A 14400-nucleotide genomic window follows, 5' to 3' on the forward strand; every position below is an offset into this window, starting at 1 on the left:
CATCCCCTTTTCACGGCATACTGACCCACTTATTCAGCATATCCCAACCCCCGCTGCTATTATTGTGTGAAACAAACTCATCATTCATCATCTACTGCGGTCCACAATTACCCCGACTCTTTCAGAGCGCAGAAAGAGGGGGAACGCAACACAACTCAGGAACGACAGCTCATTAGATTAGTGATGGCTTGCCACTGCAATTAACTAGCATACAGAGCAATTTAGTGCTCCAGTTTCCAGCATTCTTCTCTGCATGGGCCCTTCTGATCGCTGCTAATGTCAGGGCCACACAAAGGGGGAGGCAGCACTTCAGTTGGAGACAGGGCAGATTAATAAAAAGATGCATAGTTTGCACTGGCTCTCTTTTTCTCTTTCTCTCTGACACCCGCTGAAAGTAGTAGTGTATGTGAAATCTTAAGCAGTATTTCCTTTTAATGTCAGGTTTTCTCAAAATCTGTAGTTCAGGTTATCGGCCACTTTACATGCCGCCGACTTTTTGGACCTAAAAAAAAAGGTATTTGTGCTACATTGCACAACAAAATGTCTTAATTACTCTGAAAATAATATTAGAACATTTACTATTAGATGCCATTAATTAATTGTACATGTTTTTACATACTTTATGCATGCTTTTTTACGCATTCTGCAATTTTCAAATCACCATAAAACACTTTAAAGTATGCCTAAAAATATTTTGCTACAGCTGTTACGTCTCACTTTCTAACACTGGAGAAAGCCAACACTGGTGTCTCTTTTATATGCTGACTTATCTGTTGCACATTACAGACCCTTTTAAAAAACAGTAAACAAATACATGACAAACACAACACACATCTAAAAACACATAAGCTGACACCGGTGTTTCATATTGTCACTTTTTGGGGGGATGATTTGTTTTTTGACTGGCACATATTAAGAGGGTAAAGCCCTGAAAGTGTGACTGTGAGGATGGAAAACTCTTGTCTTCTGATTGAACATTCATAGGAGGCATAAAGAAAAGGCCCAAAATAGTGAGAAGTCTATTATATCCTTCAAAGAGAAACAAACAATGGCTTCATCTGGCAACATGTTTACAAAGCATTGAGGATAAACCCCAGATGACATGCTCCCTCGGGGGAGCGGTACCTCTGTTCTACCAGAGGAAATGTTCTCAGACTCTTGATGCAGAGCGCTGTGCGGCGGGCGGCGGCGGACCCCCGCCAGGCCGCAGGAAGCCCAGGACAAGGACAACTTCCACTCTTTGACACAAACAGGACACACGTGAGCCAACCCACTCAAAACAATGTCTCTTCAGTCCTTTCTCTCCGTGCACCATCCCTCGCCTCATCTTAACCTCACGCCCCACCCCCACCCACCAACTGCATTTTGGCTGTCCCAAAGTCTAGATTACAGACAAAAGTTGTTGATGTGTAGTATTGAGTCCCTAAAATTTGGAACAACTTTTCTGAGGAAATACAATTGGCAAACCTCTACATTTCTATAGAAAACAAATTTTTATCAACTCGCTTTTCATTAATGCTCTCATTATGCTACAGAAGTAATGATGATTTGTTTGGTGGGAGTCCCATGAGATTTCTACATTTTGCTGCGTAGGCCTTTACAAGTCAGGATTATTAGCAATCCTTTTCATTTGAATGTGATGCTGCACTTGCTGAGAGGACGTTAGAGCCTTTAGTGTTGCAACTTGTATGTATTCTTATTACAACACCCACACACCCACACACACACACACACACACACACACACACACACAGACACACACACAGGGATAGAGAGAGAGAAACAGTAATGCTTCTTTTATTATTGCTTATTGTTAATATGGTTAATATGGTCGTTTTGTTCCTTTCATTTTATAGCGCTTTGTAACTTTATAAGTGCTTTACGTATATTCATGGTAGTATTTCCTTCTTTCTTCACAGCCTGCCACTATAAATTAACTTTTCAATAGTAATCTTAAAAGTTAGGCAACTCAAAAGAATCTCATACACAGATAGATTACTCATTGCCCAAAAAAATATATATTTAGGGGATAAAACTTTGTTTTTCCAGTAAAATCCTCCTCTCTAAAGAAACAGGCTTAGATAAGCAACACCTCCACACTTGACTGGGTAAACAGAATCCAATGTGTTCCCATGAAAAGTGATGACAAGATATAGTCTTTTGTTTCCTTTTTATCCGTTTGTCCAGTTGGCTCAGTTTAACTGTCTGAACTCAAGCTGACCTTAATTTCCACTTAGGTGGCTTTAAAGAAAGGAAAAACAATTTAATCTGTATTGTAGATGATTGTTGTTTATATTCTGTATCTGTTGATTGTCATAGCAGGTCTGTGTTCAGCAAAATATTCAAATCTTAACAAACAATTTTGTTAGGGCAGTTACATCACCATTAAAAACTGGAATGTTTTAAGCTCCTTATTATCTACGTTCCCATGCTACCAAGCATGACCGATCCCACTGCAACTGGAAACCATGGAATCTCTGAGTTACAGTATAACTGAGCGCTGTAGATATACAGTACATCAGCAAAACCGTGCTATGCTTATCACATGATCAAATGTATACCTGCACAGGTATAGCTGGAATTTAAAAGGGTTAACAAAAATGTGGGAGGAACCTTAAAGAGCACAGAAATAGTCAACTGTTAACTTGTTTTTCAGCACGCACCCTGGGTTATGGTGGTAACAATGGGAGCAATCACATGTGGTGAGAAAAGTATCACACTGAAGGACAGGGGAGTGAAGCAACACGCAATATGGATGTAGAAGAGAAGATTTTGATTCTTGAGCTGTGGTCATAATTCAGCCAAACCTCACTAAGTTAGAAGATAAGAGTCAAAAATGTTGCTGTTGTTGACTCTTCCTGGCACTCTGATATTGGAAATTCGCCTGGGACAGTAAATTGTCTGTTGAAATCTTGCAATCTTACATTTGTACCATACGCAAGAGAGATTGCCAAAGAAACAACCATTCTTTCCTTCCTTTCCTCCTCCTGCACATCCTTTCCACAGAAATACACAGATAATTCTCAACTAATTCAAAGGGACAAGCTTTCGAATAGCTTTTGAGCGCTTTTCTTATTCTGGATACATCGTGCCTATTGTATCTGTTACTAAGACTAGGTGATCTCCTGTTGCAGAGCTGTGAAGCTTGCGGAAAGGTGTAAATAATGTCACTTCAAAGCAGCCCCTAACCTCTGCTGCCAAACATATGGCACCACTTTCAATGCAAAACAAACACCGTTCCAGTTCCCCTGATGCAATACTTATCTCTACACCGCCTCTCTGACAGGGTGTGTTACTGGAATGGGGGAGGAAATGAGGAGGAGGGAATGCAGGGAGTGCAAAACTGGAGGAGTGTGTGTATGTGTGTGTGTGTGTGTGGGGAGGGGGTGACAAAGAGGAGGCGTATTACCTGCTTTGCCTCCTCCAAGGATGTGTGGAGCCTGCTTATCTCCTTCTCATACTGCTCCCTCAGCTTGTCCACCTCCTGGTCGTGAGTCGCCACTTCCTCCTTCAGCGCTCCTTTCAGGGCCGTCAGCTCCCTCTCCCTCCTCCTCAGCACCTCCTCCTGCTCCTCCTTGGCCAGGAGGACCTCCTGCAGCTCCACCTTCAGCTGCATCAGGTCCTGCCGACGAGAGACGAGACAAAACGCTATAGAATATCACAGAGAAACACAGATTATGTAACTCTTGCATTATGGCAGCAGAGTTTGAGGCATACTGTCACACTACAGGTTTGATTCTGTGCCCAAACCAGACTGGACCTGCCATGAATAAACCGCGATGAGAGGCGTTACAAAAGTGACTTGTCTGTTCCCTAAACCCATGACGCTGTTAGGGAAACTTAACTCCCATCATGTTCATTTCAGATAATGTCATGTCAGAAACACATACTGTATTTGTTCAGACTGTTTGTTCTGTAATGTCTCCAGTGGGAATTCTTTCCAGATCGAGGCCCCATCATATACAAAACAGGTTTTTGAGGTTTATAACAAAGGTTTTCCGCAGGCTAAATTGCATTCAGTCTTATGCATGTGTGAAGATGCAGATCAGTATGACTGACAGACTGTAAAAACTGGTTAAGCCCAGTACCAGAAAGATATGAGTATTTGTACATTGGATGTGTCTAAGCATAATATGGTTGAAACCATGTGAAATAGGAGTTAACTCTCTTCTAAGTTGACCTTCACCATTTGGTTTTGGATACTTTTCAAGAGGAAAAGAGCAGAAGGTTAGTGGTTTGAACGGTGACGCGTTCTAGGAGCGTAAAGTCCCCATGAAATGAACTCCCATTACTTTTAATTCCTGGAAAACAGAGTATCTTTCATGGTGACCTCATGCTGCACCAGTAGGCGTAAATATACATTTCTAACCAATAAAACCCATCAGACTTTTGAACAATCCCGCCACTCCGCACCCCTCCCATCAAACAAAATTTCTCGCCTTTCTCTCCCTGACTCGTATTCCATTGGTTTAGACTTTTGAATGATCCCTCGCTGCATTATGTCCCGCCCCAACATCCTGTTTCAACAGGAAATGCATCAAATCAAGGAAGTAAAGATGCCATTTCATGGGGTCTTTAAAGGGGTTATGGGTTTGAGCAGGAAACCGTGTCATTTTCTGTCTCCTCTGAGAACAGTGAGCACTGTGCTTTACCACCATCATGGTGTCTTTCTCGCCATCAGCGGCTGACTTCTTGGCGATGTCCAGCTCATCATGCATCTCTGACAGCTGGTCCTGCAGGTCTCTGATCTCTGTCTGGTACTGCTCCCTCTCCATCTTCACCTGGAACAGCCTGCCAGACCACACAGCACACAGAGTCACAACACAGCACAGGGACACATGGGAACACACACACCTATGCAAGCACACACACACACACACACACACACTTGCACCTTAATTCACACATACAAATGGCAGCACCTGTGATGTGTCTGAATGCTTGGCCTACAGAACACAGAGGTTAAAAGTAATATCTGGGCGCTGGCCAGCCGATAATGTCGAAACTAAACCACCTCCACATTACAACACATGGGGGGTGGGGGGTGGGGGGTGATGAGTGACAAGAGGCTCCTCAAACAAATCATCACACAATGATACAGACTGTTTCATGAGGGGAATCTACTCCTGTTGCAAGTAACAGACTGAGAGGAGCTAAGTGATCTCCATTACTGGATAGTTTAACCCAACGTCTCTCAAAGTCCATTTCTACATACTCTAGTGTCTAGTAAAGCTTACAACTGGCCTCTGGTGGAACTACAGAGGGTAATCAACTGAGAAACAGATGATTAGTAAAACTTCAATGAAAAATAAAAACATCCTGGATCCTATGAACAGAATTGAAAAGGAAATAAAGGCCCACCACCACAGAGGGAGGCATAAATAAGATGTCAAAGCAAAAATTGGCAAAAAAACAAAAAGAGGGGTCAGCATTCAGTAGCCTCAATAAGATCTGGAAAGCCAAAAATATCACACTTAAAACAACATAAAAACCTTTAACACAAAGGTCAAAATAGTCCTGCTGCACAAATCTGAAACCTAGAGGAAACTCCAACAAACACAACCAGCAAGCTATAAATACTGGCAAACCCAACTTCCTGGACAGCGGACACCATCATCAACACCAGACTGAGACTCACCAGTCAAGAAACAATAGAATTACAACTGAAGGAGGAGGAAATGGAGCTGGACAGGCCATACTGTCGGAGGGAACAGTAACTCAGTCACCAAGCAGACACTAACATGGAGGACGAGAGAAAAACCAAGCAGCACAGAAGCAGACATGAAGACGGAGGAAGGGACTGACATGGCAACAACCGGAGTAAATGACACAGGACAGAAGGGAGGAGAGGTGATTTATCAACGGTCTGCGCTCTGACAGAAGCAGAAAGGCCTAAGTGAGTTCATCATACAGGACTTTCATGGTACAGCAGGTTTGTGACTCAGTATCTTCTCCAGGATCGACAGTCCGTGCCCCAGGCCAAGTGGCTTCATCAACAGACATTCACCATCATAAATATCAGTACAGCGCCCTGTGGGGCTTCAGTGGATGGGGGCTGGACACTGACACTACAGCAGATCGGTAAATGGTAGGGATGGGACGATACGCTTATGTCACGATACGATTCGATACGCAATATGGGGTTCACGATTCGATACAACCACGATACAATGTAATAAATAAATAAAAGTTCAGTGACAACAAAGTCGGACCGTGTAGCATTATGTTTATATCTGAGCCACAATTTTTTCTAGCGATGGCACTGGCTTACTAGAATGTAAACAATTTTAAAATGTCATTGCAAAGTGCAAATAATATAATTTGGATGGAGAGCTTGTGAAATTGTGATGGGCAAGCTGTCTCATTTGTGTTTACTACAGCAGAATAAAATGGAGCTAACATCGCGATTCATTTTTCTACGCATTGGCAGATTTTTTATTTATTGTATTGCGATATATTGAACTTCGATATTTCATCCCATCCGTAGTAAATGGAAATACAGGATTTGAAGCAACTTTCAATGCTTGTAATGCAACATTTGACCGATAACACTTCACGTTAAATTTTACAGAATCAAAAATACTCGCATTTACAATTAGATAAAGCAAAACGTCCTCATTTCTTAACTTGCCACCCTTCAGTATCGTCACTCTCCACTTACTCCTCTAGTGTGGTCTGCAGCTCAGCCTCTGTTTTGGCCAGTTTCTGCTTCAGACGCTGGCACTCCTCCTCGCTCCGCTCCAGATCCCGCTGCAGCTCCTTCAGACCTGTCGCCGTCTTCCTCTCAGCCTCCGACTGACTCTTCTGATTGTGAAATAAACAAAAGTAAATATAAATGTATCCATGTTTCCGTGCGTACACACACACACACACGCAAGCACAAACAGAAATACACTCAAACACGCAGACGTGATTTTATTTGAAAGGACATGCGTTCATTTCATATGAACAGCTACTGTAGGTGATCTTTAGCTAAGCATCAGGCTGTATTTCTGCAGTTAATCATTTATGTCTCCAGCACTGAGCAATTGGCATTTACAAGATTAGTTTCTCTTATAATCTTGTACCATGTGAGCAAGGATATTCTCAAGTCAACAAAGTTCACAGTTATCATAAGTACGTCTGTTACCACGGCTTGTTCCTCAAGGTTTCTCTTCAGTTCAGCCATTTCCTTCTCCAGCTCAGCGTTCTGCTCCTGCAGCGCTTTGGTCTGGGCAGCAAGGTCAAGGGACTGGTGGAGGAACACACACATGTTGGAGTTGGTTCTGTCTTACTAATCCATTCTAAATAAAACTGATATGAACTGGATATATGAGCAAACTGTTTCGCTTTCTCAAAATATATCATGATTGAGTGACATTTGAGGAAGGACTCAAACATTAGCATTCTGTTTTTTTGTAGATGGTTAATATTCAATTGCTCACAGTGTCTGCTATGCAAAGTAAACACTGCCTGTGTGCTTAGTATGCTCTCACGAAGCTAAAGCCTCAGAGCCTGAAATAATACTGTAAGCTCACAGATTTAACTGTTTGTGGAGGCCAGTTAAATGACACAACAATGTCTCACTTTGTTGTCGCCTTGGACGCTCCCGGTGGCGCGCGACTTCAGCGTCTGAATCTTCTCAAAGACAAGGTTGACCTTTCTCTTGGTAGTGTCATCGTTATCGTTGCTTCTGCAGACACAGATAAACACACATACGCACACACACACACACAAACACAGGTACGTGAACACACTGTGGTAATGAAAGGTCAAAGACCCCTCTCAGTGCATGGTGGATCAGGGCTTAATTCCTGGCTGATCTGGGAACATGGTAACTCATTCCCAGCCCTCAGAGGGTCAGGACAGATAACGCTGCTTTGATGTGTCACCTCGCAGCACAGACAGCTTCATTACACCCGTCCACTAACTATGGAGGAATCAAAAGGTCTGGGCCGGGGTTCATAGACATAGAAGGAATGGGGTTATCGTAGACTTTTTAAGACATCATTCCATTACCTGGTAATATTACAGACAGAAACTAGAGCCACAATTAGAAATGTTAATAATAATTAGGATGTGAATCAACGACAGTGTAGGTGTCACAATATCCTATACTTTAAAAGGTCACCAAATTTGTTTTTTTTTTGTTTTTATGGATTGATTGATCTTGACATTCAGACCTTTAATTACACAATAGTGGCCAATTAATTATCTGATGTATAATGAGTCTCCTTTAAAGTTCAATGAGCCAGGGTTCACAGCGTTTGGTCACCTTTATAGAACCAGCCGCACTCTAATATGTCAGATTTTCTACATCAGGCTCACTGCTCTCTAATATATCAACCAATGACAATAATGGCAAAAACCTCAAATCTCCAAAATGTCAATTTTTCCACAGCTAAATAAAGCAGCCTTGTTTTTAGCTTGACCACATCGCATTTTTGAGTTCATCCAGTGGGATTTGAAAGCCCAAAGATGGTATCCTCCAATATCCTTCAACTGAAGTGAAAACATGAAAATCACCAAAATTGGGAGTTAGGACGAATTCACATGACAACAGTGATATATTATTTCAATGAATTACTATGCTGACACAGAAAGCCAAACCCCCGCCTCCCTTTCCCTCTTCCAGATGATTTTCATTAAACCTTTATAACCCTGTTGGTGAATGTTTGTCTTCTGGGCCTTGGGAATGTGGCTCAGTTTCAGCCCAGCACTTCCATCTGTGTTTCCTTTCCTTTGTCCTGTGACTCCTGACCTGTGGCCCGACACACCCAGAGCAGTTTCCTGTTCTTTTTCCACATTATCCAAGACGGCAGCACATGCATGAAATGCAAGAACCTGCCAATTGGTGTACTTTCAAGATTCTCAGTGAAAAATCATGCATAACTAAATTGACACTGATGCAGGTGTTTTTGTGTGCAATTTAGAAGGTTCTACAATTGACAGTTCTTGACAGCAAGTCAATTTACCTTTCACTGACTTGTTAGCTTAATGGATACACTGTACTATATCTACAGACCTTCACACTTGGTTCCTTCAAAAACCTAATTGCGTTTAACTTAATCCAATTTAAACGTAATCCAACATAGGATTGGGTATAACAGTGTCTGATTACAAAAACAAATAGAAAGTTTTCAGCTCATTTCACTATTCAATAAAGAGAAAGGCAAAGAAAGAGAGGGAGGGATAGGGGGATAGAGAAACTCCAGAAACTCCAGACAGCTGAATCATTCACAGGCTGGATGGGAGGGAAGGGAGAGCACATTCCTTCACTTTTATCACAACCAGTCAGGCTCTGATAAAAACCATTTATGTGTTCTCCCACAGTGCAGTTTCTTTTTAGATGTTGCATTACCTTACAGCGCAACTTGGCACGTCTTACGTTTAGGCTGTAAGGACAACAATATGCTCGGTTCATGATTCAATAAGCAGCCATGGATTCACGCTACACTATAAGCAATGAAGCTAAAATTAAATCACAGTTTATGATTGGAGATGTTTGGGCTAGGCTTCTTGTTTTTTTTTCAGTCCTGAACCCCCAAACATTAGGATCCATGACTCTGACCCAACAAAAAGCTGTTCAACCATCATTGATAAAGAACAGAAAAGTCTGACATAATAACTCACCCATCCCTAAGGTAATTGAACAAAATTTGTTTTGCTGTCTCCTCATGTGTTTGTTGTGAAAGCTCCTGCTGACCTTTCAGAAGATCAGGTGTCGCCTGGATATAACAGGAAATGAGCAGAGAGAGAGAGAGAGAGAGAGAGAGAGAGAGAGAGAGAAAGAGAGAGAGAGATGAGAACACTGGAAACCACAGACTGGCCGAAGAGTGTTCTTCTCTTATAGAACCTCAAGACTGAACAGAGAAGATTTGTTGGACAATATACTGATATTTGAAGTCACATTCATTAACAGAAAAACTGTTGACAAAAAGATTGAAAATGGCTTGAAATGTCAGATTCAATAAGAGAACACATAACAAATCTTTTACCTGAGCATCTGCCTCTGCACTAGGCTTCTTGCCTGTGGTGGAGGAGGGCTTGGACAGGGACGTTGCCACACTGGTCAAAACCTTGCCAGGCGAAGCGGCGCCGTCTACACCGTCTTTACTCTTGAACGGTAGAGAAGAGGTGCGAGTCTGCGGCCTTTTGTACCCCTGGATGGAGCCGACTCCTGTAGAGATGGTGTTCTGAGGGGAGCCGGGTGCGCTGGTGCCGCGAGACGAGGCCCTGGAGTTGACCTTACCGTCCACTGACATCACCCAGGAGTCCTGAGTGCCCGCTGTCTTCTGCAGCCGGAGCTGTGAGGGCCGGAGGACGTGCTCCATCGACGTGCCCTGGCTCCGGCTGAACTCGTCCATGTAGCTGGAGTCTTCCCGCAGGCCGAACGGCAGGGCGCTGTCCACGCTGCGCGACCGTTTCCTGTCCTCTGGGTTAATTCTGTTCCTGCGCCCCGCCCTGCCCCTCCGCTGGTGGCTGCCATCTTTGCCGTCAAACTTCTCGATAAGCTCGTCGACAGCGGGAATAGAGCCCGTGTCTATGTCTCTGCCTGTGCCGGGGAGGAAAGGGATGTAGCGGCGGTTCTGGTGGCGGTTGATGGTGTCTGCGTACAGGGCCTCCACCTGGTCGTCCGGCAGGGCCTTGGCGGTGTTGGTGGAGGATGAGGAGGAGTGGCGGGAGCGGGAAGACGTCTGCAGGACCGGCCCGCTGGAGTCCGTCCTGCGAAGAGGAAGGACATCAGGCTCCCGGCGGCTGCGCTCCAGGCTGGAGTTGCCGCTGCTTATGGAGCTGGGGGATCGGCAGGAGGTTTTGCTCTGCTCACTTGTGGGACTCGACACTGTGGAGGGCTGAGGCTGGGACGGCGGCGCCGACTGGTGCTGTGGCTGAGGTTTAGACAGCGGCTTGGACTGAGGTGGACTCGGGTTGGCGAGGCGAGATTTGGACTGGGGCTGTGCCACCTGGGTCTGCGGCCTGGTCTGGGGCTGAGCAAGCTGGGCCGGAGGCAAAGACTGGGGCTGTGTTTGCTTGGTTTTAGGCTTAGAGAGGGCAGTCTCGGTCTGGCTCTGGGATGGAAGTTGTGTTTTATCCTGCGGTGCGGGAACTTTACTCCGGTCCAGGCTTGATGACCTGGCATGGGAGACCGCAGGTACAGCAGATTTGGGAGAGGAACCCCGGCGCTGGTTCCCAGTCTCGGCCAGAGATTGAGGGCGCGAAGGCAGGCTGCGGAGCCCATCGAGGTTCAGGGTGTTGCTCTCTGGGTCGTACGGCTGCAGTAACTCAGGGTGCTTCTGAAAGTTCAGAAGGGTGGATGGTTTCTTTCCTTGTGAATCGGCAACACCATTTTGAGGGCCAGTATGCTGAACCATCTTCTGAGACCTGTACTCCATGAAGGGGCTGTTCGAACCAGCCTCCTTGCCTCCTCTGAAATCATACTCATTGTAGTTATCGATGAAAGAACCATCTGTGTCGACGTACCCATTACTGTCGGGGTCGATATGGGACTGAGGACCCCTTTCTTGGTTGTTCAGAACTACATAGGGGTGTCCATCTATACCCTGGACGCGGATGCTGAGACCGTACGTGCCAGCTCCATTATTGTGGGCCCTGGAGGAGCGAGGGGGCTGGGTGAAGCCCCGCTGCAGTCCGCTGTTAGGAATGCCAGTCACTCTGTACGACTCCATCAGGAATGCAGAAGGAAAATAAATCCCTCTCCCTGGATCAGGTGGCCCACCTCTGCAGACGAAGGTATAGACCGGTTGTATTAGTCAGAAATGAGACACCGCACAATTCAATAATGTCAACAAATGTTTCCCAGTTACACCCTCAGCCACTAATGAAACATCAAAGCCTCATTGCATTTAATTATGCCATCCAATTTAATTTTCTTTTTTCTTGCGTGCTTAGTGCTTTGTTTGTGTAGTGAGCGCCTCCACAGCGATCTCTCTGTCAAATGCTCTGGCCACATGAAGAGTGAGCCGCCCTGAACCAGCAGATGCCTGTCTTGCCTACAACACCAACCTTGGCCTTAGAAAAATATGAGTCATTCATTCGAACAGCAAATATGACCAGGTATTGTTTAGAATGGCATAACGAGTGTGTGACTAACAGGTATGATATAACAAAATGACTGTTTACAGTGTGTGACAAAGGATATAGGATAAACAGCTTATGAGAAAGGATACTGACAGAAAGGAAACACCAACATTTGTCATCATCATACGCCTGGGAATAATCTAAGAGCTCACAGACTCTGTCATCTCTAAATAACTTTGGTGGTTGTTGTATTTAGACAAAATAAGTAAATAATAGTCTTTGTGTGTGTGTGTGTGTGTGTGTGTATACACAACTCTGTTGATCCTTGTAAATGACATTGTAATTTGCAGCCCCTGTCCATGGGAAGTGCTAGGAAAGGAGGGGAAATAAATCTTCTTCAGCTCAATTTCGTCACATTTATTATAATTGCAGGGTATTTCAGAGTGTGCGAAATCCATTTTGCAACCAAGTTAGCAATCGCTAATTTTGCTTTCTGTGAGCGGCCAAAACCTCCCAGCAGCGTTGTGAGAACACAGCTGGCAATGGCAAACCACTCACAAAATACACCGACAATTAAGGTAAACTATCCAAGATATTTATGCCCGAGAAGCCAGTAAAAACAAAGCCATCAGCAGCCGCCATGTGTTTCACTGGACAATGGGCTCTTAACAGGTTCCTGTTTGCCTTGCTGATAATGTCCCATTTCACCTCACGTTACAATACCAAGATAGACTGTGATGGGCCTGGAAGAAGGACACTGATAAGACTGACAACAAAGGCAAAAGCACAATGTCACATTAGAATGAAACAGGTTGAGACAGACCTATGGAAATCTGACACCCTGTTTTAAAAATATGGCACCAAGGGAAGATAATTCCACAGAACCTAGGTTTGATAAACAGATGAGTATTGTAACTGGTATATCCTGGTTCTGCGATTCCTCAGAAGGCAGTGCTTCATACTTTCCAACCTGCACAGAAGGGAGGCAAGAACAAGGCCAAGGTAAAGTGCCTTATCCAAGAGGAAAAGTGCTCAGGAGGACAGAATAAAGCTAAAGACGACACAATAGACTCTTTCATGCAAAGTGTCACATGTATCCGACGCACAAGGCCTCCAAGGTGTGTGCAACTTTTTTCCTCCCATTGTATTCTTCTCTGCGAGGGAGGAAACCCTCGCTGAGCCAACATCTCCCTCTGTGCTCCCCTCTCCTCCAACAACTATTGCACGACCCGCTCCCTCTCAGACTTCACCAACCCCTCAGTATGCAGAGCAAAGGTCAGCGCTGACACAGGTCGGGATGTCAAGGCCCCGGCTTTCATCTATCCAGGGGAAACTCGGCAAAGGAAAATAAAGAATATGTTTGCCCACATGTGCGCTGACTGGTTTGCTATGTCACAGTTTGGCTGAGAGTGTTTCTAGTTAACAAAGAAAACATGAACAGAACAGCAGATGTGAATATATAGAAGGTTTACACTGGAAGTCACTTGTGCTAAACCAATACAGTCACTTTTACCAGGAGGGGAAAGCAGAGCATGTACAGTTTGCATTACAGTGTACATTTCCAAAATGAAAATTAGACGTGCACTGAAGCAAATGTAAAATAATGTAATGTGATTGAGAATTTGATGTGTTTTCTTCTGGTGCACTAATGGAGAAGAGCGTCAGGTCGACCACAGACTAAAATGAAATGTGGCTTTCACACTCCATCCAGTAACAGTGCATCAGAGGAAAACCTGGTAATAACTTGAAATCCAGAGACAGCAGCAGCAGGTTGACTTGGTGCTGTTTCTGCCCATTTCACATCGCTGCTCAGTGCAACAGGTGGCATGCTATAATGAACTGCTCTAGGCTTTACTTTAAAACTTTTACTGCTCATTAAGTCACCGCAACAACTTCACGGCAAGTTCCGATTCTCTTTCATGCGTTAAATCTTCAGTGAAACAACTTTTTTTTCCTCAGCTGAATTGATCCAGCGCAGTTTAACGCTCTCACATTCCCAGCATTATTGGATGATTTGGCTCCAAAGAAAACTTTTACTCACCAGCGTCGTTTTTTCCTCCTTCAGTTTACGCAGATTATAAACGTTTAATAAAAGAGGACTTTTAAAAAAAAATGCGGTTTAGGAAAGTAAGCGTGCCAAAGCCCACCCCGCAGACTTTTCTAACTTATTTGGTCTTGTCTTGTTTTCTGAGTTACAGTTCAGAAGGACGTCCGACCCTCATCGGGGCTCCGCCTCCTCTAACAGCCACACAAACCCGCCCACCTACCTAAAACACTCCTAACAACTGGTCCAGGAACAGATTTAAAATGCCAAGTGTTTCTCCCAGCCTGCACTTTCCCAGGCCGCTCAGCTGTGGCTTTATAATAACCTCATAGCAGGAG

General features: G+C 44.3%; 1 protein-coding gene across 1 annotated transcript in view; it reads right to left on the reverse strand.

The window, feature by feature from the left end:
- Positions 1-14181, reverse strand: part of cgnl1 (cingulin-like 1) — a 33536-nt gene extending 19355 nt beyond the window's left edge. Inside the window, exons 1-8 of the mRNA XM_078282626.1 lie at positions 14060-14181; positions 9978-11718; positions 9613-9707; positions 7567-7672; positions 7130-7231; positions 6662-6804; positions 4653-4791; positions 3410-3622 (exon numbers count right to left, since the gene is read on the reverse strand). Of these exons, the coding sequence (XP_078138752.1) occupies positions 3410-3622; positions 4653-4791; positions 6662-6804; positions 7130-7231; positions 7567-7672; positions 9613-9707; positions 9978-11666 (2487 nt within the window). The 5' untranslated portion in view covers positions 11667-11718; positions 14060-14181. The remainder of the gene's footprint in view (positions 1-3409; positions 3623-4652; positions 4792-6661; positions 6805-7129; positions 7232-7566; positions 7673-9612; positions 9708-9977; positions 11719-14059) is intronic.
- Positions 14182-14400: the final 219 nt, after the last annotated feature.

The sequence above is a fragment of the Centroberyx gerrardi genome, chromosome 1, assembly GCF_048128805.1.
Source record: "Centroberyx gerrardi isolate f3 chromosome 1, fCenGer3.hap1.cur.20231027, whole genome shotgun sequence".
In the NCBI taxonomy this organism is placed as follows: Eukaryota; Metazoa; Chordata; class Actinopteri; order Beryciformes; family Berycidae; genus Centroberyx; species Centroberyx gerrardi.